Here is a 25122-nt window from a genome sequence, read left to right on the forward strand (position 1 = left end):
GCTGGCAAACAGACATAAACTCTTCAACTGGATCCAAGGATGTCATACAATCATCGATCATATGCAAAGTTAAGTACAAATGAAATACTGTCTGTGTATCCAGTATTTTCATTCATGAATGGGGGTAATTAAGGTACAAGCATCGCTTGACTTTCTCTCTGAGCCATGTAGGAGCAAACGGTGTTCAAGAGAAACCCCCTGCAAAGACGCGGTCTCCCAGTCTGGAAGGAAGACAGCAGAGACCGCAGCGGACAGGACAGGCTGCCCAGCTACAGCTCCGGAGCTAACCCTTTTGTTCACAGAGCAAATGCACCTTCTGATCATGAGAAGCTGAGGAGGTTAGCGTAGGGTTGCCAACTCCTTGATAAATAAATAAGGGACACCTCCTGGTAGGGCTATCCAACTCCACTGTCTGCACCTCTACCGGCCTGGTGATTTTTTTCACCCTTTTTCTTTGTGTGAAATGACTTTGACTCGAACCCAAGTTTAATTCGATGCATGTTTTTGAATGATACAAATATCCATGGAAAAACAATTATACAGCAATTTATAAAATAATTTATTCTTTTTGCAAAATAAAATTACTAGACAAAAACAAATATCCTTCTGAAATAAATAAACCACTATTGAAAAGACCTCCGTCCTGCTTAACTTAAAACAATATAAAAAAGCATAACAGTATAATGCAAAACATTTTCGTAATAGTGCATTTAGTGCAAACAAAAAGTCTGTAGAAAAGTTGTAAACATAAACACTTGTGTCTTAAAGGCCATGACTGTACAGTTGTAGTGAAAAAAATATTGAACTAGTGAACTAAAAACTGCAGTACTGAATTATGTAGAAACAACCTATTTTTTCCATTTATATTTCATTTGAGGTCTTGCTGCTGCAAGGAGTTGTTTGCTTTTCAGGACTACCGAGTAAAACTCTGAGCAGGACATTTCATTAATTAGACTGACAATTAGCTCACTTCTCATTAATTCTGTAGAACATTTGTTCCTCACATCAGTCCACGTATTTTTCATGATGGAGAAAATATTTTCCACCCTTTGTTCACTGTGGATACCTTCTTCAAACTTTGCCCTTGGACAATGTTTCCTCACCACAGTTCATGAGGTTAGGTGTTTTGGGCAGAGACAGATTTAGAATGAAATTATCTAAACGTTTTTCATTTTATGAAGTTTTGTTTGTGTTGAACTCAGCTATCTTGGTGCTAGCAGGCCATCTGCAGCACACGTGTTCAGGTTGTGTCCTTTGTGTGTTTTTAAAGTTAAGACAAACTTTACTTGAAGGGTGATTTTTAAACAGAAGATCGATCATAACGCGTCGTCCGCATTTTAACCCTTATATTAACCGAGGTATTTTAAAGGTATGTGTTTGTTTCTGGTGCTAAGCTAGCAGCTTCTTTGTTAGCTTAACTGCTAACAGTTAAGGACACGTGCTTGCTGCTAAATAATATTTACCCAGAAAGGTTTAGTTTTCAATCCAGTAAATAATGTGTCCCTAACATCATTTTACTAAAGTTGATAACTAAGTAAACACCATTAAGCACCATTTCTCCAGAAGGATTTGGCTCTTTCCAAAATATTCCCTTAATAATATTTCTTCGAATATTATTTTAATAAATCCAGAAGGTTGATTTTATTCAGCAGATCATTCTTTAAAACATTATTTCATTAAAATAATATTTTATCAATTCTTACATTGTGAATGGTTGTCTAAACGTTGCTGATTATTGCTTAAGTTGGTTCCAAGACTAACTTAACTTCACTTCCAGAATCTTCAAGATAATCCTTGGTTCTCAAACATAAACATTGCATGGTAATGTTGCATTACTGTTTTGGTCATAATTATCAATCATCTTTAATCAACTTGTTTATATTGTACATAGTCCATTAGTCTTCATTATTCTTTAATTCTGCTTGGTAGTTTAGTTGGATTGTTTTAGCAAAGTAAAGAGTTTGTTGATTGAAATATGTTTGACTTTGAGTTGACTTATTTTTGTAAATGAAATCTTGTATTTTAAGAAATTGTGTGAATTCAGTTTATGCTGTTCAATAATGTCAGAGCTCGTCTCACACCTTTCTATTTTGTCCTAATACCATCGCCTTACAGGGCTGGTATTCATAGGACAATCCTTAACAGACCGAAATATTATTTGATAAAATATTAAAATATTAATATTAAATAATATTCTCAGATTCATAATCCTAACAACAGGAGAATGTGGAACCTAATAAAACACTACCAACCAGTCTCCAAAGAACACAGAAAGACACTGTGGTATCTGATAACTCAACTCACAATTTCATACTTCTGTCTTTTCTCAGTATTAAAAAATTGCTCAATTCAAAATTGTTGATACTTGTTCCAACAATATAAGTGAAAAGAGAAAGCTGATGAAATTCACACATTATACGTTTGAGATGGCTGTTGATTTGTAGGATTTACAGAAATAAGTCAAAGTTTTGGCAAAAAAAATGAGACCATATTTGAAAGTACGGTCATATTATTGTTATTATTTGACTTTCACAGAATATTTATTGGTTTGAATAACAAGAAAAAGCTAAACAACCAAAAAGGAAAACTGCTGTGGTTTAACATTGACAAATTTGACATGCTGGTCAATGGTTCCTTTTTTAAGTTACTGCCTCCCTTGAACCTTTCCAAAAAAAGTGTCAAACTTTGAAAAGCTTCAAGTAGCATGAGTAATTTTGAATGTCACTGTATTTACATATGGATCTGATGCTTGCACTATCATAAATGTTGTCCATATATGAGTTGTCATTTAGCTTGTATTATTTTGCTGCTCATTTATTTGCATACTTCTGTCAGAGAAAATGTATCTGTTTATTTTCCAAGATTCCACCAATGCTGCTGTGTTGAGAAAAAATCTAAAAGATTTAATATACTTTGGCCTGAGAGATCAAACTTTATAAGTTGCATCTTAGTCCCTTTCAAATAAAGAAATCTGTTTTTTGTTTGGGTATTTGCTTATATGCATTCTTTCACTTAAATAGTGAACCACACTGAGTAGGGAGGAGTGGAACTAGGGCATTAAAGGACAAAGGGTAACACTGTTCTTGAAGACATCACTGGGGCCACACAACACAACTTCAGTCTTTTTATTGTTCAGGTGTAAGAAATGTGTTGACACCCATGACTTGATTTCTGCAATGCATTCTAGTAGTTTGGTTCACAGAGTAACTATTACTTATCTTCTCCATAAAAGAACTCTGCTAATAATAAACAATCTGCTCCGGAATCTTGGAGTGAAAAGGGAGTTTAGAGATTGGCCTAAAATTAGAGAGTACTGACAAGTCTTTTTAATTAGTGATGTTACCACTGCATGCTTAAAATGCAAAGGAATAATTCCCATTTCTAAACTGCTGCTGATAATATTAAGAACATAAGATGCCAAGGTGGAGAAAACGTTTTTAAAAAGAGTACTGGATCACATGGAAACCTGGGAGGCTTTATATGACCATCACTCTTAATGAGAATGACTGGTCAAAAACAACCTAGCATGTGACAGATAGGGAAGTTCTCACACACTTCAGTCCAGCACACCACACATGCTGATTGTGGGGGGGGGACAGCTCTTTGATACAAATGGTAAATGGACTGAATTTATATAGCACCTTTCCAGTCATACAGACCACTCAAAGCACTTTACACTAGAGCCACATTCACCCAATCACACTCACTAACGCTCACACATTCATACACCAATACACAGATAGGTAGGTTAAGTGCCTTGCCCAGGGGCACATCGACATACAGCAGGAGGGAGTTGGAATCAAACCCACAACCTTCCGATTGCAAGACAACTACTCTTCCTACTGAGCCACAGTCACCTGCCAGGTGTTGCCCAGCATCTGAAAGGAAACCTGTGACTTGTCCTTTTTCCATTCACGTTCTGCTCTCCTGCACTCACGCCTTGCAACGCAGATAGTTTCATTAGTCAAAAGCTCTGACCTGGGTTTGGACAGTTTTGCTTTTAATGGAGCCACAGCATCTAATGCAGACTGCCATGTTGACCTAAAACATCATTAATTGACTGTCGAGTCAATTAATGAATTAAAAGCTACAGAGAACTGAAAAGTTAATAAAACCATGAGATAAAACAAGTTTAGAAGTAGGACCGTACACAGACTGCACAAAATTAAAAGAGTCCTTGGTTTTACAGGACAGCAAATGTAAATATTAAAGTTTCCACCAATTGGAATTTGGTCATATTTAGGTGTAATATCTGCTAAGAATCAAGCAAAGTTACCATTTATGTCTTTGTTGTACTTAGTGGTCTGTTTAAAACAGTGCACAACACAGGGGGGACAGAGCCGAGCGCAAATAAGCTGGACTCAAAGCTGGAATAAAATGTTGTCAGCTTGACTTGTTTACAGACCTGAGCTGCTGTCCTCAAGGAAAGTATGTGTAGTCAGGTAGCAGTAGCTCAGAGAAATCACTAGACTCACCTTTTGTCATGCAGGTTTTGGACCTGCAAACAAAATACTAACCACTGGACATAAATAATTGTTTGAAGATGAATGTTTTATTAGCTAGTGATCTAGCATTCACCAGGGCCATCTTAACTGGAGCAGGAGTTGCTGTATCATCCACCTTTGAAATGGAAGCAAGCTGCTGCAGGTTGTTAAGGTTCATCCTGCACACACGCAGGTTGGGTAAGAAAATGGCGACGTGTCGGTTGTCCCTCATCCATGCTGATCACAGGAACTATGGAAGAATTGATTGGATTCAGAATGCACCTGGGAAGGCTGCGAGGACACAGCAACGCAATATCCCAAATAAAAGTGACAAGAGATCATGCGAAACAGTCCCTCAGGCTCACTATCCTCCCAATCCATTTTACCCGACTTCCGCACCTTCTATCGGCAGGTATAGTAGTAAGGTGCAGGTAAACCAGTATAACAGAGATATGTGGTTGTAGGAGCAAAAATGAATTTATTTGTATTTAAGTTCTGGTGTATTTGGTCACGTGTGTAATCAGCGGTCATCACTATATATATGGTAGGAACCTGTCTTTGTTAGGTTAGGTGTTCCACCTGCAAGAGGGGAAACAGTTTTGATCGCTGAAGCAACAAGGTGCCATACAGCTGTGGATGTTTGCTCTGTTTTGGAATTATGTTGGATTCTGGACGGACTTTGACGAGAAACAAGAACAATAAACTGATGAATTGTTCAACTGGCAATGGCAAGTCAGACTATAATTTATCAGTCAAGGTAACAATCAGCATGTCAATTCTACTACTAGCGGTGCAGCACCTCAGAGACCTAAAGTGTTGGTGTTTCCATTAGTTGACGAACTGAGAGTTGTTGCGAGTTTCGATACGAGTTTCTAGATGTTTATTTGTGGTGTTTGTGATGCCAAGGGACACCGGAAGGAGGCTGTTTATTTGGAGTGATCATTTGGTTGGCGTCACCTCACCTGCAGCCTGGGGTGATATTGGAGAGGATCGACATTACTGAAGACGCTGTGGAACTTCTTGCTGCTGGATTTGAACAGCATTCATTTGAACTAGGAATGTGTAGCGCTACCACTATTATGATGGCCATTTAAATGTGTGCAGACATGAAGGCATATTCCCAATGCACTGGTTGCTGAAGTGGATAAACGATTGACATTGCATTGAGGGACTTATTGGGATCTACTGACTGTTGGACATTTAAATATGGATGACTGCGCAGTCAAGTTGGACATAATGTCTGGTACTGGTGTGCCAGCTGCTGCTGGCAGCCAGGACAATGTGGCCAACTGTAGTGACACACAAATGAGCAAACGGGTGGTTAAACTTTCCGCTAAAGCAGCTGCTGATAGGTTAGATAAATTGCAAATTGGTAGGAAGGCTAAGATAAATAAAGCAAGCGGTTTAAGGAAAAAGATACAAGATTTAAAGCAAGATTTCAGAGGTGCAAAAATCTCTTGATGGTTCATTGAATTGTGTGATGAAATAAGGCATATGCATGATTCATTAATGGTTTTATTGCCACCTGAAGACAAAGAAAATCATGAAACTTGGTTTAAGGCTAAAATGATGTTTAATGGTGAATGTATTGAAAATATGAAAGAATGTAAGCATTGGATGTGCGGAAATTAAGAATTCAGTGGCAAAGCAGCATGCTACAACAACTGCTTGAAAAAAAAATCATAATGGTAGACAACAGAGAAGTCATCAACAAACTGAACAAATTCTTCCTGGAGATTTTGTCACTATAATGCATAAGCAAAATGACATAACGCCTAGCCTTGTGCACCAACAACGTTTACTATCACTGCCAGCATGAGACATTCCTCTCTTTGAAGTAGATCTGTTGCAATATAAAGATTTTATCAAAGCATTTAAACAAGGAGTGGAGGACAAAGCTACTAAAGCTGACTGATTGTACTATTTGGAACAGTTCACTAGAGGACAAACAAGGAACTGATTGGCAGCTGCCAGCACATGCCTCCTTAGCAAGGCTACATTGTAGCAAAGGGTCTTCTTCAAGAACATTTTGGGAATGAGTACAATATAGCAACTGCATATACAGATAAAGCTCTAGCTTAGCCATTAATATAGTCAGAGGATATTAAAGCTCTACAAGCCTATGCTTTATTCTTACGCAGATGTTGTAATGTGATGGAAGAGCTTCACTATATGCAGGATTTGAATATGCCAAGCAACATGATAATGGTCATTTCCAAGCTGCCATACAAACTCAGGGAACGATGGAGAGCTGTTGCTCATGATATTATTACAACTATAGAGCTCATTTTACTGATGTGGTTATATTTCTGGAGAAGCATGTGAGGATCCTGTCTGAGCCAATCTTTGGGGACATTAATGCATATGTACAAGAAAATGCAGCTGGTTTAAGACCTGCCAGCAGGTTCAAGCTACACTCGCAGATCAAAGTGAAAAAGAGTAGTTTTGCTTCTACAGTAACATCAGTGGATTTCTCTGAAAATAAAGCTACAACAAGCAGCTCAAAGAAACAACACCTTTAATATTATTGCTGTTCACATGCTCACCTTTTTAGAAAAATGCCAACAGTTTATAGGAAAGAAACACAGAGAAAAGATTTGTTTTCTAAAGGACAAAGTAATTTGTTTTGGATGCTTATGTACTGGGCACATAAGCCAGAATTGTAACCTCGTTTGAACTAGCAAATGAACTAACAAATGAACTAACAGGAGTTAAATCATCAACTCTACCCCAGTCATGTGGGCATAAAGAGCCCAGAAAAGGTAGCTTCATTCTAGTACAAGTTAAATCCTCCAAGGCAATATAGGTCATAAGACGTATGCATTTCTGGATCTGGGTAGCATGGCTACATCTGTTCAGAACATCTCATGCAGAAGTTAAACATCACAGGAAAAGGACTAACTTTCTTTAAAGGAAATGGGACAAGAAAAAGTGGTTCAGGCACACTCCTTCTCTGGCATCAAGGTATCTGGCTTGGATAGTGATTTTATCCTCTGCCAGAAGTGCTCACACAGAATCACATGCCAGTCACGTCAGATGATATTGTCACTGCTGCAGACATGAAGAGGTGGCATCATTTGTCAAAGGTTAATATCACCATAATGAAAGCCAATGTTGACCTGTTGATAGGAATCAACACTCCCAAGTTATTGGAACCTTGAGAAGTGGTCAACAGCTGTAAAGATGGCCCTTACGCTATAAGAACAGTGTTGGGCTGGGTTATTAATAGTCTCTTGAATGGAAATAGCAGCAGAAAAGATATGGAGCTTCATTCTGTTGTGGTGAATAAAATCTCTGTGTCTAACCTGGAGATCCTGCTGAACAAACAGTATGACCATGACTTTAATGAAAAGACCTCAGAGGAAAGGAGATGTCGAAAAATGGAAATCATGAAATCTTCTGCAACACTTAAAGATTAAAGGTATTGTCTGAAGTTGCCCTTTAAAAGACCAGATGTCATCCTACCAAATAGGTTTACAGTAGCCAAGCAGAGGATACTTGGATGAAAGAGGAAGTTTCTAAGTAACTCACAGTTTCATAAGGAATATTTAAGCTGTTTAGAGGAGATTATTGACAAAGATTATGTTGAGCAGGTGCCTGACCAGCAATTGAGAAGAAGTGGAAAAGTGTGGTACATTCCTCACCACAGTGATTATCATTCAAAAAAGGTTCCCTACGAGTGGTGTTTGATTGTGGGACTACAAGGAACAAGGAACATCATTAAACAATGAACTATTACAAGGGCCTAACCTCACCAATTCCCTGCTAGGAGTACTCACTCAATATAAGCTGGAGCCTGTAGCATTTATGGGGGACATACAAGCAATGTTCTAGTATAGGTTGCAGAACAAGACAGGTATTCTCTATGCATTCTCTGGTGGTGACAAGAAGACTTCAGCAAAGAGCTTATAGTTTACAGGATGACCGTTCACTTGTTCGGAGCAGTTTCGCCCCCCAGGTGCGCTAGCTATGCCCTAAGCAAAACTGCTGATGACAACAAAGGTGATTTTGCTGAAAAGGCTGTTCATGCTATCAAGCGAAACCTTTATGTCGATGACTGTTTGATGAGCTTGGGTTCAGTAGAGGTGGTCATAAAAATGTTAAAGGAACTCAATGTTCTCTGTTAAAGAGGTGGATTCTGTTTGGAAAAATGGATAAGTAACAGTCAAGTAGTTTTGCAGTCAATTGCGGAAGATCAATGGGCAAAGGATCTAAAAACGCTGAATTTGGATTGAGATGATCTTCCAATTGAGAGGGCTTTAGGTCTGCTTTGGTGTGTCAAGTCTGACTCCTTCAAATTCAAGCTGGAGGTTAAACAACAATCTTTAACCGGACGTGGCACGACAAGCTCAGTGTATAATCCAATGTTGCAACAATGAGACTATGGGACTGCAACGTACATAAGGCTGAAAGATAAGAGACCATGCCCATGTCGCTTTCCTATTGGGCAAGGCCAGAGTCACACCTCTAAAATCTATGACAATCCCATGATCGGAACTTACAACTGCGGTCTTAGCTGCCAGAGTGGATGTGTTGCTAAAGGCAGAGCTTTAAATGCAGTTGGATGAATCTGTATTTTGGATAGACAGCACGTGAGTTTTGAAATACATTCATAACGAAGACAAACATTTTCATACGTTTGTGGCAAACAGGATCTCTGTTAAAAGAGAGATTTCAAGCCCTTCCCAATGGAGATACATTGGTTCTAAAGACAACCCAGGTGATGCTGCATCAAGAGGAATGAAAGTGCGCAATTTCCTTACAAACCACAGTTGGCTTGAGGGTCCCAAGTTTCTTTGGAAGTCTAAGGAGCATTGGCAAGAAAGTTTGGTCGATATTAAGGGGAACTCTAATGTTCTAGTGGTAAAAAGGGATGTTTTGATAAACTCTGCTGTCACAGATTCCCTTGGTGTCACTGACCGTCTCATGACTTACTTCTCAGATTGGAGGAAACTTAAGGTGTCTGTAGCCTGGTTTCTCAGGCTGAGAACACTTTTGCTGTAGCTCAGCCGTCAACAAAATGGTTTCAAGGCCTCTGATCCAAAGGGGCAGGTGATTGGACAAGGAGCCACAGTAACACCAAGAAGTAGCACCCTAACGCCCAAAGATCTGTTGGAAGTTGAGTTGGCCATCATATGCTATTGTCAGCAACAAAGGTTTAAAGATGTAATTTCCTCCTTGCTGTCTAAGAAGGAAACAGTAAGCAGACAAAGTTCCATCTAAAAACTGGATCCGATTTTGGAAGATTGACTGCTAAGAGTTGGAGGAAGGTTAAGCAATGGAGAAATGCCACTGGAGGACAAACATCCCCTTATTCTTTCCACAGATCAGCATTTCTCCAGACTTATGCTAAAATATATCCACCAGCTATTAGGACACAGTGGACGAAACCATACTCTTTCGAATATCAGGAGGAAATATTGGATTACCGATGCAAATGCGATTGTAAGAAAAATCCTGTTTAAATGCCGCTTTTGCAGACGCTATAACAGAAGAACTATGGACCAAAAATATTACGGACCTCCCAAAAGAGAGAATAGTCCCAGACCTACCTCTATTTACAAATGTTGGAGTGGAATATTTTGGACCTGTGGAAGTCAAGAAAGGCAGAAAAACGTATAAACGATACGAGGGATATTTACCTGCATGGCAAGTAGAGCTGTGCATTTGGAGGTGGCAAGCTTACTTGATACAGATGCCTGTATTAATACTATACTTCAGTTCATCAGGAGGGGTCAAGTTGTCCATATTAGGTCAGACAATGGAACCAATTTTGTTGGAGCTGAAATAGAACTGAAAGAGGCCCTTGCTGTATTGGATCACAAGTGAATTCAAGGAGCTCTGACTTCAGCTGAAGTTCAATGGAGTTTCAATCCACCAGTAGGATTTCATTATGGCAGAGTTTGGGAATGTATGATAAGTTTTGTAAGACGCATCCTCAACTCAGTCTTACACCAGCAAACCTTGGATGATGATAGACTTCACAGTGTTATGTGTGAGATAGAAGCCATTCTAAATGATCGTCCAATTGCAAAGCTGTCTAACGACCCAAATGACTTGGAGCCTCTCACACCATATCACCTTCTTCTGTTAAAAGGAAATCCTGCCTTCCCACCTGGGTTTTTTGAACCCTCCGACATGTATGTGAAACGCCGCTGGAGAAAAGTTCAGTACATCTTGGATCTGATTTGGAAACATTCGGTCAGGGAATAGCTGCCATTTTGGCAACAAAATGGTATATCTGCACACCAGAAACCGCAGTTTCAGTCCTCACACAAATAAATATAAAGAATTTCCCTTTGTGTATCAATAGGCTACTTCTGATTTCAATTTAGCCTGAGGTCTTTTTTAACAACAGCAAGAGCTATTAAAGCTAATTAAATCACTGATTTTTATAGTTTAGAGATTTAGTGCACCCCGATACCAAACAGTTTGAAAGTTTATTACTACTAAATAGTCAGTCAGTCAGTCAGTCATTTTCTACCGCTTATTCCATAGTGGGTCACGGGGGAGCTGGTGCCTATCTCCAGCAGTCTACGGGCGAGAGGCAGGGTACACCCTGGACAGATTGCCAGTCCATCGCAGGGCAACACACAAACAACCATGAACACACTCATTCATACACCTAAGGTCAATTTAGAGTGACCAATTAACCTAACAGGCATGTCTTTGGACTGTGGGAGGAAGCCGGAGTACCCGGTGAGAACCCACGCATGCACAGGGAGAACATGCAAACTCCATGCAGAAAGACCCCAGGTCAGGAATCGAACCCAGGACCTTCTTGCTGCAAGGCAACAGTGCTACCAACTGCGCCACCGTGCAGCCCACTACTAAATAGTATAACTACTAAATAGTAATAAATGTAAATAGTAATAAATGCTTTATGCTTACACAGAAATATGTAATATGTAATAATGTATACATAAAAACATTCACGTGCTTCAGCTGATCGCAGGAAAGTCATGTCCTGAGAAATGTGAGAAATTTAGCAAACAATTTTAATAATAGATGTATACACATCTATTATAATACATGTGTTGTGATCCCACAGCCATGGTTACAACATGAAAGTCCGGTACGAACTTTTCTGGAACTTTCAAAATAAATCGCATTAACCGATTTCCAGCACAGCCAGGAAAAGGGGTAATAGTGGACTTCCCGTGACATCACCGGTTTGAATAAAACCCCACTTTCGCAAAGCTTCTGTCTCTTCCACCCTGGTACCCCGGCGGATGTGGAAGGAGAGACACAGCGTGCTAATGTCTCATTGCTGGCAAACAGACATAACTCTTCAAACTGGATTCAAGAGTGTCATACAATCATGCGATCATATGCACTAAGTTAAGTAGGAATTAATTGCTGTTTGTGCATCCGGTATTCATTCATGAACGGGGTAATTAAGGTACAAGCGTTGCTTGACTTTCTCTCTATGGTCTACAGAAGCAAAGTGTGTTCCAGAGTTCCCAGCAGAGACCCTGTCTCTACGACACCAGTTTTCCTGGTCTGAAGGAAGGACAACGGGACCGCATCACCGTGGTTACAGCTGTAACGTGTAGTTTGGCCGGCCGACAGAACGAGCCGCCCCACCCCACAGCTACGGAGGTTAGCTGCAGTCAACCCATTGTTCACTGTGGATGTTTCTTCAAACTTCGTCGCTCTGGACAGCTTTTCCTCAGCACGGTTCACCTGAGGAGTTAGGTTTGGGCAGAGAGAGAGTAATTTAGGATGAAATGATCTAAACATTTTTTCGTTTTATGAAGTTTGGTTTTGTTTGTGTGAAACTCAGCCATCTTAGTGCTGTCAGATTATCTGCTCAGCACACGTGCTCAATTTGTGTGTTCTGTGTTTGTGTTTGTTTTAAAATTAAGAAAAACTTTATTTAAAGGGTGATTTTAAACACAGAAGAACGGCCATAATGTGCCGTCCACGCTTATGCATTTTAACCCTTTTATTAGTGGTATGTTAAAGGTATGTGTTTGATTCTGACAAGCTACAAGCTTCTTTTGTCAGCTTTAACTGCTAACAGCTCGGAACACGTGCTTGCCTGCTAGAGATCATTTACCCAAAAAGGTTGTTGGTTTCCAATCTAGTAAAATATTTCCCTAAACATTATTTTACTAAACTTGATAACTAAGTAAACACCATTAAACCCCATTTCTCCAGAAAGATTTGGTTCTTTTTCAAAATAATATTTCCTTAAATATTATTTTACTATTTACTTATTAATATTTCTTTAAATATAATTTTATTTTATATATATTATTTTACCCCTCCTTGAACTGCCACCTTAACGTGGTGGAGGGGTTTGAGTGCTCAAATGATCCTAGAGGCTATGTTGTCTGGGGCCTAAATGCCCCTGGTAGGGTCTCCCATGGCAAACAGGCTCTAGGTGATGAGTCAGACAAAGAGCGGTTCAAGAATCCCTCATGAGGACAAAAATATCGATGTACGTGACGTCGCCCGGTACGGCGGAGACGGGGTCCCACTCCAGAGCCAGGCCTAAGGTCGGGACTTGCTGGAGAGCGCCTGGTGGCCGGGTTGCTCCACGCGGGACCCGGCCGGGCCAAGCCCGAACGAGAGATGCGAAGCCATCCCCTAGTGGGCCCACCATCTGCAGGGGGAACCGTGAGGGACCGGTGCAAAGAGGATTGCGTGGCAGACGAAGATGGAGACCTCAGCGGCCCGATCCCCGGATGCTTAGGCTGGCTCTAGGGACGTGGAATGTCACCTGGCTGGGGGGGAAGGAGCCTGAGCTTGTGCGGGAGGTTGAGAGATATCGACTAGAAATAGTCGGGCTCTACTCCACGCACAGCGTGGGCTCTGGAACCCATCTCCTTGAGAGGGGTTGGACTCTCTTCTACTCTGGAGTGGCCCACGGGGAGAGGCGGCGGGCTGGTGTGGGTTCGCTTGTTGCCCCCCAGCTCAGCCGTCTCATGTTGGGGTTTACCCCAGTGGATGAGAGGGTTGTATCCCTGCGCCTTTGGGTTGGGGATAGGTCTCTGACTGTCGTCTCGGCCTACGGGCCGAGCGGTAGTGCGGAGTACCCGGCCTTCTTGGTGTCCCTGTCAGGGGTGCTGGATAGTGCCCCTCCCGGGGACTCCATTATTCTGCTGGGGGACTTCAACGCCCACGTGGGAAATGACAGTGACACCTGGAGAGGCGTGATCGGGAGGAATGGCCTCCCCGATCTGAATCCGAGTGGTGTTTTGTAATTGAACTTCTGTGCTAGTCACGGATTGTCCATAATGAACACCATGTTCAAACATAAGGGTGTCCATCAGTGCACTTAGCACCAGGACACCCTAGGCAGGACGTCGATGATTGACTTTGTAGTCGTATCATCCGACCTTCGGCCGCATGTTTTGGACACTCGGGTGAAAAGAGGGTCTGAGCTGTCCACTGATCATCACCTGGTGGTGAGTTGGATCCGCTGGAGGAGGAGAAAGCCGGACAGACTTGGCAGGCCCAAGCGCATAGTGAGGGTCTGCTGGGAACACCTCGCGGAGCCCTCGGCCAGGGATGTATTCAACTCCCACCTCCGGGAGAGCTTTGACCAGATCCCGGGGGATGTTGGAGACATAGACTCAGAGTGGACCATGTTCTCCGCATCTATTGTCGATGCTGCTGCCCGTAGCTGCGGCCGTAAGGTCTGCGGTGCCTGTCGCGGCGGCAATCCCAGAACCCGGTGGTGGACACCGGCAGTAAGGGATGCTGTCAAGCTGAAGAAGGAGTCCTATCGGCTGTGGTTGGCTTGTGGGACTCCTGAGGAGGCTGACGGGTACCGTGAGGCCAAGCGTGCTGCGGCCCGGGCTGTGGCAGAGGCAAAAACTCGGGCCTGGGAAGAGTTCGGTGAGGCCATGGAGAAGGACTACCGGTTGGCCTCGAAGCGATTCTGGCAAACCGTCCGACGCCTCAGGAGGGGGAAGCAGTGCTCTGCCAACACTGTTTATAGTGGGGGCGGGAGACTGCTGACCTCGACTGAGGACATTATCGTGCGGTGGAAGGAGTACTTCGAGGATCTCCTCAATCCTGCCATCACGCATTCCGTGGTGGAAACAGAGGCTGGGGACTCGGGGTTGGACTCTTTCATCACCCAGGCTGAAGTCACCGAGGTGGTTAAAAAGCTCCGCGGTGGCAAGGCTTCGGGGGTGGATGAGATCCGCCCTGAGTACCTCAAGTCTCTGGATGTTGTAGGGCTGTCATGGTTGACACGCCTCTTCAACATTGCGTGGCGGTCGGGGACAGTGCCTCTGGACTGGCAGACTGGGGTGGTGGTCCCCCTTTATAAGAAGGGGGACCGGAGGGTGTGTTCCAACTACAGGGGGATCACACTCCTTAGCCTCCCTGGTAAGGCCTACGCCAGGGTATTGGAGAGGAGAGTCCGACCGATAGTCGAACCTCGGCTTCAGGAGGAACAGTGTGGTTTTCGTCCCAGCCGTGGAACACTGGACCAGCTCTATACCCTCTACAGGGTGCTCGAGGGTTCATGGGAGTTTGCCCAACCGGTTCACATGTGTTTTGTGGACCTGGAGAAGGCATTCGACTGTGTCCCTCGTGATGCCCTGTGGGGGGTGCTCCAGGAGTATGGAATCGGGGGCCCTTTATTAGGGGCCATCCGGTCCCTGTACGAGCGGAGCAGGAGTTTGGTCCGCATTGCCGGCACTAAGTCGGACCTGTTCCCAGTGCATGTTGGACTCCGGCAGGGCTGCCCTTTGTCGCCGGTCCTGTTCATAACTTTTATGGACAGGATTTCTAGACGCAGCCAAGGGCCGGAGGGGGTCTGGTTTGGGGACCAGTGGATTTCGTCTCTTCTTTTTGCGGATGACGTGGTCCTGCTGGCCCCCTCTAGCCAAGACCTACAGCATGCGCTGTGGCGGTTCGCAGCCGAGTGTGAAGCGGCTGGGATGAGGATCAGCTCCTCCAAGTCCGAGGCCATGGTACTCGACCGGAAAAGGGTGGCTTGTCCTCTTCAGGTTGGAGGGGAGTTCCTGCCTCAAGTGGAGGAGTTTAAGTATCTCGGGGTCTTGTTCACGAGTGAGGGAAGAATGGAGCGGGAGATCGACAGACGGATCGGTGCAGCTGCCACAGTAATGGGGGCGCTGTGCCGGTCCATTGTGGTGAAGAGAGAGCTGAGCCGAAAAGCAAAGCTCTCAATTTACTGGTCGGTCTACGTTCCTACCCTCACCTATGGCCATGAAGTTTGGGTCCTGACCGAAAGAACGAGATCACGGATACAAGCGGCTGAAATGAGCTTCCTCCGTAGGGTGGCCGGGCACTCCCTTAGAGATAGGGTGAGGAGCTCGGCCATCCGGGAGGGGCTCGGAGTAGAGCCGCTGCTCCTCCACATCGAGAGGAGCCAGTTGAGGTGGCTCGGGCATCTATACCGGATGCCTCCTGGACGCCTTCCTCGGGAGGTGTTCCAGGCACGTCCCACCGGGAGGAGGCCCAGGGGACGGCCCAGGACACGCTGGAGGGACTATGTCTCTCGGCTGGCCTGGGAACGCCTTGGGCTCCCCCTGGAGGAACTGGAGGAGGTGTCTGGAGAGAGGGACGTCTGGGCGTCTCTGCTGAGTCTGCTGCCCCCGCGACCCGGTCCTGGATAAGCGGAAGACGACGAACGAACGAACGAACCTTTTTATGCCCAGCTGCTGTTCAGAGCCAACTGTGTGGGATTAAATAAAGTTGAGCTACAAAAGGTACAGTGAAAGTTTGTGGAGCAGGTCCTGCATCTGTCCAATATGGGCAAGTTTTTTCTGTTGTGGTCAGTCATATGCAACTGAAAAAGAGAGAGCCAAGTTAGTCCAAGTTAATATTTTTCTAAAATACATTCTCAAAATATAGGTAACAGAGTGATATCAACTTAGTAACATAAATATTGACTGAAATAATAACATTTGGCCATCTCTCAATGAACCTCTGGGAAGTTCTGCCAAGGCTCTTTGGAAAACCATTTTCATGAAGCTCATGTGAGAATACCAAGAGAGCAAATCAGTAGGGGCAACTGTGGGTCAGGTTGTAAGAGTTCATCATGTAACTGGTGAGATTCCCCGTTCGAACCCCTGTTCCATCTGTCTCAGTCGTTGGGTCCCTGAGCAAGACCCTTAGCCCCAAAAAGCTCCCGTACAGTGGCAGCCCACTGCTCCCTAAAGTGATGAGTTAAAATGCAGATGTTGATTTTTCCATTGTGAGATCAATAAAGTCTAAATTATTTTCGTTCGTTCGTTCGTCGTCTTCCGCTTATCCAGGACCGGGTCGCGGGGGCAGCAGACTCAGCAGAGACGCCCAGACGTCCCTCTCTCCAGACACCTCCTCCAGTTCCTCCAGGGGGAGCCCAAGGCGTTCCCAGGCCAGCCGAGAGACATAGTCCCTCCAGCGTGTCCTGGGCCGTCCCCTGGGCCTCCTCCCGGTGGGACGTGCCTGGAACACCTCCCGAGGAAGGCGTCCAGGAGCCATCCGGTATAGATGCCCGAGCCACCTCAACTGGCTCCTCTCAATGTGGAGGAGCAGCGGCTCTACTCCGAGCTCCTCCCGGATGGCCGAGCTCCTCACCCTATCTCTAAGGGAGTGCCCGGCCACCCTACGGAGGAAGCTCATTTCAGCCGCTTGTATCCGTGATCTCGTTCTTTCGGTCATGACCCAAAGTTCATGGCCATAGGTGAGGGTAGGAACGTAGACCGACCAGTAAATTGAGAGCTTTGCTTTTCGGCTCAGCTCTCTCTTCACCACAATGGACCGGCACAGCGCCCCCATTACTGTGGCAGCTGCACCGATCCGTCTGTCGATCTCCCGCTCCATTCTTCCCTCACTCGTGAACAAGACCCCGAGATACTTAAACTCCTCCACTTGAGGCAGGAACTCCCCTCCAACCTGAAGAGGACAAGCCACCCTTTTCCGGTCGAGTACCATGGCCTCGGACTTGGAGGAGCTGATCCTCATCCCAGCCGCTTCACACTTGGCTGCGAACCGCCACAGCGCATGCTGTAGGTCTTGGCTAGAGGGGGCCAGCAGGACCACGTCATCCGCAAAAAGAAGAGACGAAATCCACTGGTCCCCAAACCAGACCCCCTCCGGCCCTTGGCTGCGTCTAGAAATCCTGTCCATAAAAGTTATGAACAGGACCGGCGACAAAGGGCAGCCCTGCCGGAGTCCAACATGCACTGGGAATCGGTCCGACTTAGTGCCGGCAATTCGGACCAAACTCCTGCTCCGCTCGTACAGGGACCGGATGGCCCCTAATAAAGGGCCCCCGATTCCATACTCCTGGAGCACCCCCCACAGGGCATCACGAGGGACACAGTCGAATGCCTTCTCCAGGTCCACAAAACACATGTGAACCGGTTGGGCAAACTCCCATGAACCCTCGAGCACCCTGTAGAGGGTATAGAGCTGGTCCAGTGTTCCACGGCTGGGACGAAAACCACACTGTTCCTCCTGAAGCCGAGGTTCGACTATCGGTCGGACTCTCCTCTCCAATACCCTGGCGTAGGCCTTACCAGGGAGGCTGAGGAGTGTGATCCCCCTGTAGTTGGAACACACCCTCCGGTCCCCCTTCTTATAAAGGGGGACCACCACCCCAGTCTGCCAGTCCAGAGGCACTGTCCCCGACCGCCACGCAATGTTGAAGAGGCGTGTCAACCATGACAGCCCTACAACATCCAGACACTTGAGGTACTCAGGGCGGATCTCATCCACCCCCGAAGCCTTGCCACCGCGGAGCTTTTTAACCACCTCGGTGACTTCAGCCTGGGTGATGAAAGAGTCCAACCCCGAGTCCCCAGCCTCTGTTTCCACCACGGAATGCGTGATGGCAGGATTGAGGAGATCCTCGAAGTACTCCTTCCACCGCCCGATAATGTCCTCAGTCGAGGTCAGCAGTCTCCCGCCCCCACTATAAACAGTGTTGGCAAAGCACTGCTTCCCCCTCCTGAGGCGCCGGACAGTTTGCCAGAATCGCTTCGAGGCCAACCGGTAGTCCTTCTCCATGGCCTCACCGAACTCTTCCCAGGCCCGAGTTTTTGCCTCTGCCACAGCCCGGGCCGCAGCACGCTTGGCCTCACGGTACCCGTCAGCCGCCTCAGGAGTCCCACAAGCCAATCACAGCCGATAGGACTCCTTCTTCAGCTTAACAGCATCCCTTACTGCCGGTGTCCACCACCGGGTTCTGGGATTGCCGCCACGACAGGCACCGCAGACCTTACGGCCACAGCTATGGGCAGCAGCATCGACAATAGATGCAGAGAACATGGTCCACTCGGACTCTATGTATCCAACATCCCCCGGGATCTGATCGAAGCTCTCCCGGAGGTGGGAGTTGAATACATCCCTGGCCGAGGGCTCCGCCAGGCGTTCCCAGCAGACCCTCACTATGCGCTTGGGCCTGCCGAGTCTGTCTGGCTTTCTCCTCCTCCAGCGGATCCAACTCACCACCAGGTGATGATCAGTGGACAGCTCAGCCCCTCTCTTCACCCGAGTGTCCAAAACATGCGGCCGAAGGTCTGATGATACGACAACAAAGTCGATCATCGACCTCCTGCCTAGGGTGTCCTGGTGCCAAGTGCACTGATGGACACCGTTATGTTTGAACATGGTGTTCGTTATGGACAATCCATGACTAGCACAGAAGTCCAATAACAAAACACCACTCGGATTCAGATCGGGGAGGCCATTCCTCCCGATCACGCCTCTCCAGGTGTCACTGTCTTTCCCCACGTGGGCGTTGAAGTCCCCCAGCAGAATAATGGAGTCCCCGGGAGGGGCACTATCCAGCACCCCCGACAGGGACGCCAAGAAGGCAGGGTACTCTGCACTACCACTCGGCCCGTAGGCTGAAATGATAGTCAGAGACCTCTCCCCAACCCGAAGGCGCAGGGATACAACCCTCTTTTCCACTGGGGTAAACCCCAACACGAGACGGCTGAGCTGGGGAGCAACAAGCAAACCCACACCAGCCCGCCGCCTCTCCCCGTGGGCCACTCCAGAGTAGAAGAGAGTCCAACCCCTCTCAAGGAGATGGGTTCCAGAGCCCACGCTGCGCGTGGAGGCGAGCCCGACTATTTCTAGTCGATATCTCTCGACCTCCCGCACAAGCTCAAGCTCCTTCCCCCCCAGCGAGGTGACATTCCACGTCCCTAGAGCCAGCCTAAGCATCCGGGGATCGGGCTGTTGAGGTCTCCACCTTCGTCCGCCACCCAATCCTCTTTGCACCGGTCCCTCACGGTTCCCCCTGCAGGTGGTGGGCCCACTGGGGGATAAAATTATTTTTATTATTAATCAAAGCAAAGGGTGGCAATTTTTGAAGAATTTAAAGTAAAAAAAATGTTTAGAGTTACTTTACACTTTTTGTTTACTATATAATTCGATATGTGTTCATTCACAGTTTTGTTGCCTGTGATGAGAATCTGCAATGTAAATAGTCATGAAAATAAAGAAACCCATAAAATGAGAAAGTGTATCCAAAACTTTTGACTGGTATATATATATATACATATATCTATATCTATATAGATATAGATATATATCTATATAAACTCACATGCCACTTTATTAGGTACACCTGTCCAACTACTAGTCAATGAAATTTCTATAGAAATACAATGGTCCAGCCTTGAAGCATACCTGTCAAGTTTTGGATTTGAAAATAAGGGAAATTTTCTCGGGACCGCTGTGAGCCATCCCACTACCCCGACCAAGCTCCAGTATCCCTTGCATTTTAGCACAGGTGTACAAGATATCTAAAATAACCACTTGTCAACCACTAACAGACTACAATAAGCCTACCTTTGTTGACACTGAATGCTGTGGACATTCCTATGTTATAACAGAGCCTAAATTAAACACAAAAGGGGTTCAAGCACATTTATTTATTTAACACATTTTCAGTTTATATATACATTGCTTGTCTTTAGGTTAAACATTTACATTTTGTCTTCATTACACATTTTATTTAAATTTCTCATGTTCACTCAGGTGGCTCTCTTCACTAAAGACTTATTATACAGATTTGTTGCAGCCTTTGCATCCTTTAAGACTCGTTTGGATGGAGTGTATTTGTGGCCTGGGCCAGAGTGGTTGATTTTACATGACAGTAAAGCACAAACCGTGCTGTTGTCTAATGACATCCTATTCTCTGTAACAATCTTTCTTACCATACTGAACACTCTTTCAGAACTGGCATTGCTGTGGGGAATGCATAGTAAAGCCTTCATTAATCTTGGCAGCTCACTGAACCTCACATCTTTCCCTACCAGTCCCCAGAATCTGTCAGTTTTGTCTTCTTGTGGGAGATGCTTGCTATCTGTCACCTGGTAGTCAATGAGTTCCTCTCTCAGCCTATCCTCACTCAAGCTCAACTGAGGGAAAAGGGCCCCTAGCCTTGCCACTGTAATGTAAAACAAGTGTTTGACTGAACATTGCAGATCTAAACCATGCAATATTCATTTATTCATTTAATCAATGAGGAACTGACTCTAACATCTACCTGTCCCTGGAGTAATGTCAAGGCGAGCAGCAGGGTCCTGCACTTTCATGTCCTTCAGGAGTGGATGGTCAAGAGGAAAGGAGGAGAACATCTTCTGAAGCACTGCTTCATAGAATCTTCTCACAGACATACAACAGCATAAGTGTAAAAACAGCATAAGAGTAAACAAAAAACACTACAGCCTATAATCTCATACTGTGAAAAGATGATATAATTAAATAACTGCTGGGTAATATACTCACTGAAAGATTTTCTTCTCCGCTGACACAGGGAGCTCTTTCCTTGCCATGTATGCCTTTGTTTCTGCTCCTATAAAGAGCTCTTCGTCAGCCAACTGATGTCCTTTTCCATACTCCACCTCCTTGAGAGGTACACCCATGATGGTCCTGGCTGGTATGAGGAACCCCAGGATCCTCTTGATCAGCCTGCACATCTCCTCTTCAAGTCTGTGAATCTGCACGGCCTCTGACTGAAGAAAATATAATTGGTCACACTGTAATAAAAAGGCTACAATAAGTACAACCATATTTAATTCATCCAATATGATTGACACCCACCTGGAAGACAATATTAAATTCATATAAAGGCTTAAGGGCAGCACTCAGGAACATGAAGTAAGCCTTCACGATTGGATCACGCAGATGGCTTGCTAGATCGCGCACTTTGGCACTCCTCTCCACCTCCTCATGACTGTTAAAGTAGGCCTACAGTACATATGGACACAGGGTGGCAATTCATGGTTAAAATGGAAATCTAGCATAGTTAATGGTGTATATATCTGCTGGAGTTACCATCCTTACCTGCAGTGCATCCCACTGGTTCAACACTCTCTGGATACAGGTTAGCAGACTCAGCCATCTGGTGCTGCAGTACCCGAGGAGCTTCAGGTGGTCTGAATCAGTGAAATCTACAAACCCTTTGTAGAGTTCACATCTTTTTGCACTGAAAGATAGAAAAATGTTTATAAGAATATTAACTGCAGACCTAGAAAAATAGAAGTCCTATTTAATTTATTTGCATCTACCTTTTATCAAAGTGGGTGTATATCCCCACCAGGATGTCTTCCACCGGTACCTGGGCTGCTCTGATGCCACAGCCAGTGGCCAGCTGTGCCAGGTGGCAGATGCAGCCGAGGTCCTGGACGTGGGGCTGGCTCTGTTTCAGTCTGCTGATAACAGAGTTGTGTCTGCCTTTCATGATGCTCGCATTATCAGAGTTAAAGGCTATCAGGTTCTCCCCTGGGATGCCTCTTTTTCTATGGATAACAGAAAGAAATGCCATAAAACGACTTAGACAAAACGTATGGTTATAATTACAAGCAAACTATTACACAAGTCAACAACACAGTGCAGTTCCCTTACCTTAGTGCTTCACTCAGTTTTTCATACAGATTTTCTGCATTTCCCACGTTGCATACAGGCATCTCCATGAATCTTGTAACGACCTGCAGAGTGGCCTCATCGTAGAGTCTAGTTAGGATGACAAATTCTTTATTTCCTTTTCTGTTGTTCGATTCGTCGCACATCACAGAAAATGGCTGAGATCGGCATGTTTTGGCCAACTCGTCATCTAGCTCTGTTGCTATGGCACCTGTTGAGAGAGCCCAGTAATTAAAATTACCTAACCATTACCCTACAATATGCATACGGGACATTATTAAATAGGCATATGCATACACAATACTCATACTTAATTTGACTCAGCTTACCTTTGATGAGTTGGGTAGCCTTGGTTTTTCCCGCCGAGAATTTCCGTGCGATAGCAGAGTCCGGGAACATTTCAGCTACACACTTATTGAAGTCATCACAGAAGTTGAAAGCAACATTGTTTTTGGCACACAGCATTGCCATTTTAACCTCCGCATTTATGACCTGGTCTGCCTCGGTGGTATTTCTAGTCACAAATGTTGACATTGCCTGGGCATGTTTCTGTGCCTCTAGCCAGCGCTTGTGCTTGGTCGATTTTTCATGCTGACTGATGTCATTCCTTCCCCCGTGGGAGACACTAAAATCACAGTTACAAATCTTACAGAACGCGTGACTGTGCCCCATCCTGCTATTCTTTAGAAAAGAAAATTCGCTGTCCCATTTTTCAAGATATTTGCACGATGTCTTTCTTTTTCTGGCAGGAATGCCTTCCCTTTCGTCACATCTATCCATTTCTCTCCTTTGTTGTTCCAGGTTTGTTCCCGCCGTCAGCACTAATATCGCGACAACTGCCACCTGCAGTAGCGAGGCTAGTGACAGAATTCAGAGAAAGAAGCAGAGGAATGTTTTTTTATTATTATATTGTAATACGGGAGATTTACGGGAGAATACTAATACGTGAGGACGGCGGGAAAGAGGTTAAAATACGGAAGTTTCCCGGCCAAAACGGGAGACTTGACAGCTATGCCTTGAAGTAACAAATGCATGGACTAGTTTTTCAGCACCACTCCTGGATAGGATATTTCTAACCTTCCCAGTTTACCCTCCCAGTGGTTAAAAGCTTTTTGTTTTCCTCACCTCCTTTGCAGATTCTTTTGTTCTTCATTGCCAGCATCCACCATGCTGGTTTCCCTGTGCTCCACTTGCTTTGCTTTTTCCAATAAGTTGTTTCCTCTGTTCCCCTGTGCCACTAAACATATCAATTTCAGTCTTCAGTTTTCTTCGATAGGAGTCTATTAAGATACCATACAATTCACTTTGCCTTGCAAAACATCTCTAAATCTATCAAATTGTGATGAAATCTTTAAGTTACCCTGTAGATTTCTATTGAATGTAAATCTTGGCTCTGAATTTTTGTTGGGAATCAACAATGTGAACAAAGGAGTCTGTGTAGCTTCACATGCCTGACTGCATGGAAGGAACTGAACAAAGGAATTGAAAAAACTCCACATCCCAGAATTCACAACATTTTAAAGCTGAGCTTAACTAAGGGAGGCTGGTTGACTGAGGGAGCTACCTGGAGCTCTATGTCATAGAGCTATCAAAACAAAGCACTGCAGGACTCACTGCAGGATATTTTTCACGTTAAGAACTCCTAAGCGTTGCATTGCAGAAACATAGCTAGATAACTGTCCTGACCTTGTAAATGGAGGTAGGTCTTCCTCCTTTTCGAAGAACTTTGTATCCAAACCAGAAATCAGCTGTGTGTGCATCTGACAATCTTATAAATTCCGACTGAACAAAGGCCTGAACCCAGATCTTTGAAGGAGAGACTCTTTCTACCATCAATATAACTTTTCCCTGAGACATGAGCTGTCCTGGAGCCACATACGGAGTGCTGTGCCGGTCCATTCAGCTTTAGCCAGTCTACCTGGACTTTAGTTGGTAACAAGAATGATCCAAATAAGTAGCTTGGTGTCTGGGCAGGGACATCTGCTTAGAATATAACAATATAAAAAAAATGGTTGATTTTATTGTTGTTTGTTTGTTTGTTGTTGTTTAAATTGTCAAGTTTGCTTTATGAGACCGCCAATTGCGTTAGAAGAGACATTATGCTTTCACATACACATCCATATATACATACACAAAAACACTGCCGATGAATTGATGGGGGTTGCTACTGAGCCCTTGGTGGAAGGAGGGTCCATTGTTTTTTCAAATAGGCCTGTTTATAAACAAAAATATCAGCTTAATATTACATAAAACATTTTTTTTCTTCTGTCAAAGCCGTCTCTGCTTCCCCGGGTCCGTTGATTTGGATACAGGTTTCAAAAGAGTGAAATAAACACAAAGTACAATCAACTTTGAGTTTGCCTCTGCGCAGAGTGAGAGAGGTAGACTCCAGTGAAAACCTATGAGTCCAACTCTGCCCTCTCTTTGCTTCTCAGCTCGTTCTATTCAGTCTCAAGGGTGTGTTCAACATATACATATATCATGTCACTCATGTATATAGCATAACATTTCCTTAGGTCCAAATAAGGAGTGCTTCTGGTCATTCCCTTCTGGCAAACTCATCCTTCCCTGTCTCCCCCATCCTCCATCTATTTATGACCTTGCCCTCTCTTTACCCTCTCCCTTGTCATTCACCAATTTATGACTTTGCAGTTTTTATGCTTCGCTCCCTAAGTTTATATTCTACATTACACACATAGATAGTTTATATTCTACAATATCCCTCTTTTGAACTCTCATAAAAGAGTTCACAATCTAAAATGTCTTTCTACAAATAAGTAGA

General features: G+C 44.7%; 1 protein-coding gene across 1 annotated transcript in view; it reads right to left on the minus strand.

Annotated features, from left to right (window-relative positions):
• Positions 1-23012, minus strand: part of LOC124872986 — a 42981-nt gene extending 19969 nt beyond the window's left edge. The window contains exons 1-8 of the mRNA XM_047373440.1: positions 22670-23012; positions 22323-22551; positions 21986-22216; positions 21762-21903; positions 21519-21665; positions 21204-21430; positions 20962-21077; positions 20786-20862 (exon numbers count right to left, since the gene is read on the minus strand). Coding sequence (XP_047229396.1) covers positions 20786-20862; positions 20962-21077; positions 21204-21430; positions 21519-21665; positions 21762-21903; positions 21986-22216; positions 22323-22551; positions 22670-23012 — 1512 coding nt within the window. The remainder of the gene's footprint in view (positions 1-20785; positions 20863-20961; positions 21078-21203; positions 21431-21518; positions 21666-21761; positions 21904-21985; positions 22217-22322; positions 22552-22669) is intronic.
• Positions 23013-25122: the final 2110 nt, after the last annotated feature.

The sequence above is a fragment of the Girardinichthys multiradiatus genome, chromosome 8 (genome assembly GCF_021462225.1).
Source record: "Girardinichthys multiradiatus isolate DD_20200921_A chromosome 8, DD_fGirMul_XY1, whole genome shotgun sequence".
Classification (NCBI taxonomy): domain Eukaryota; kingdom Metazoa; phylum Chordata; class Actinopteri; order Cyprinodontiformes; family Goodeidae; genus Girardinichthys; species Girardinichthys multiradiatus.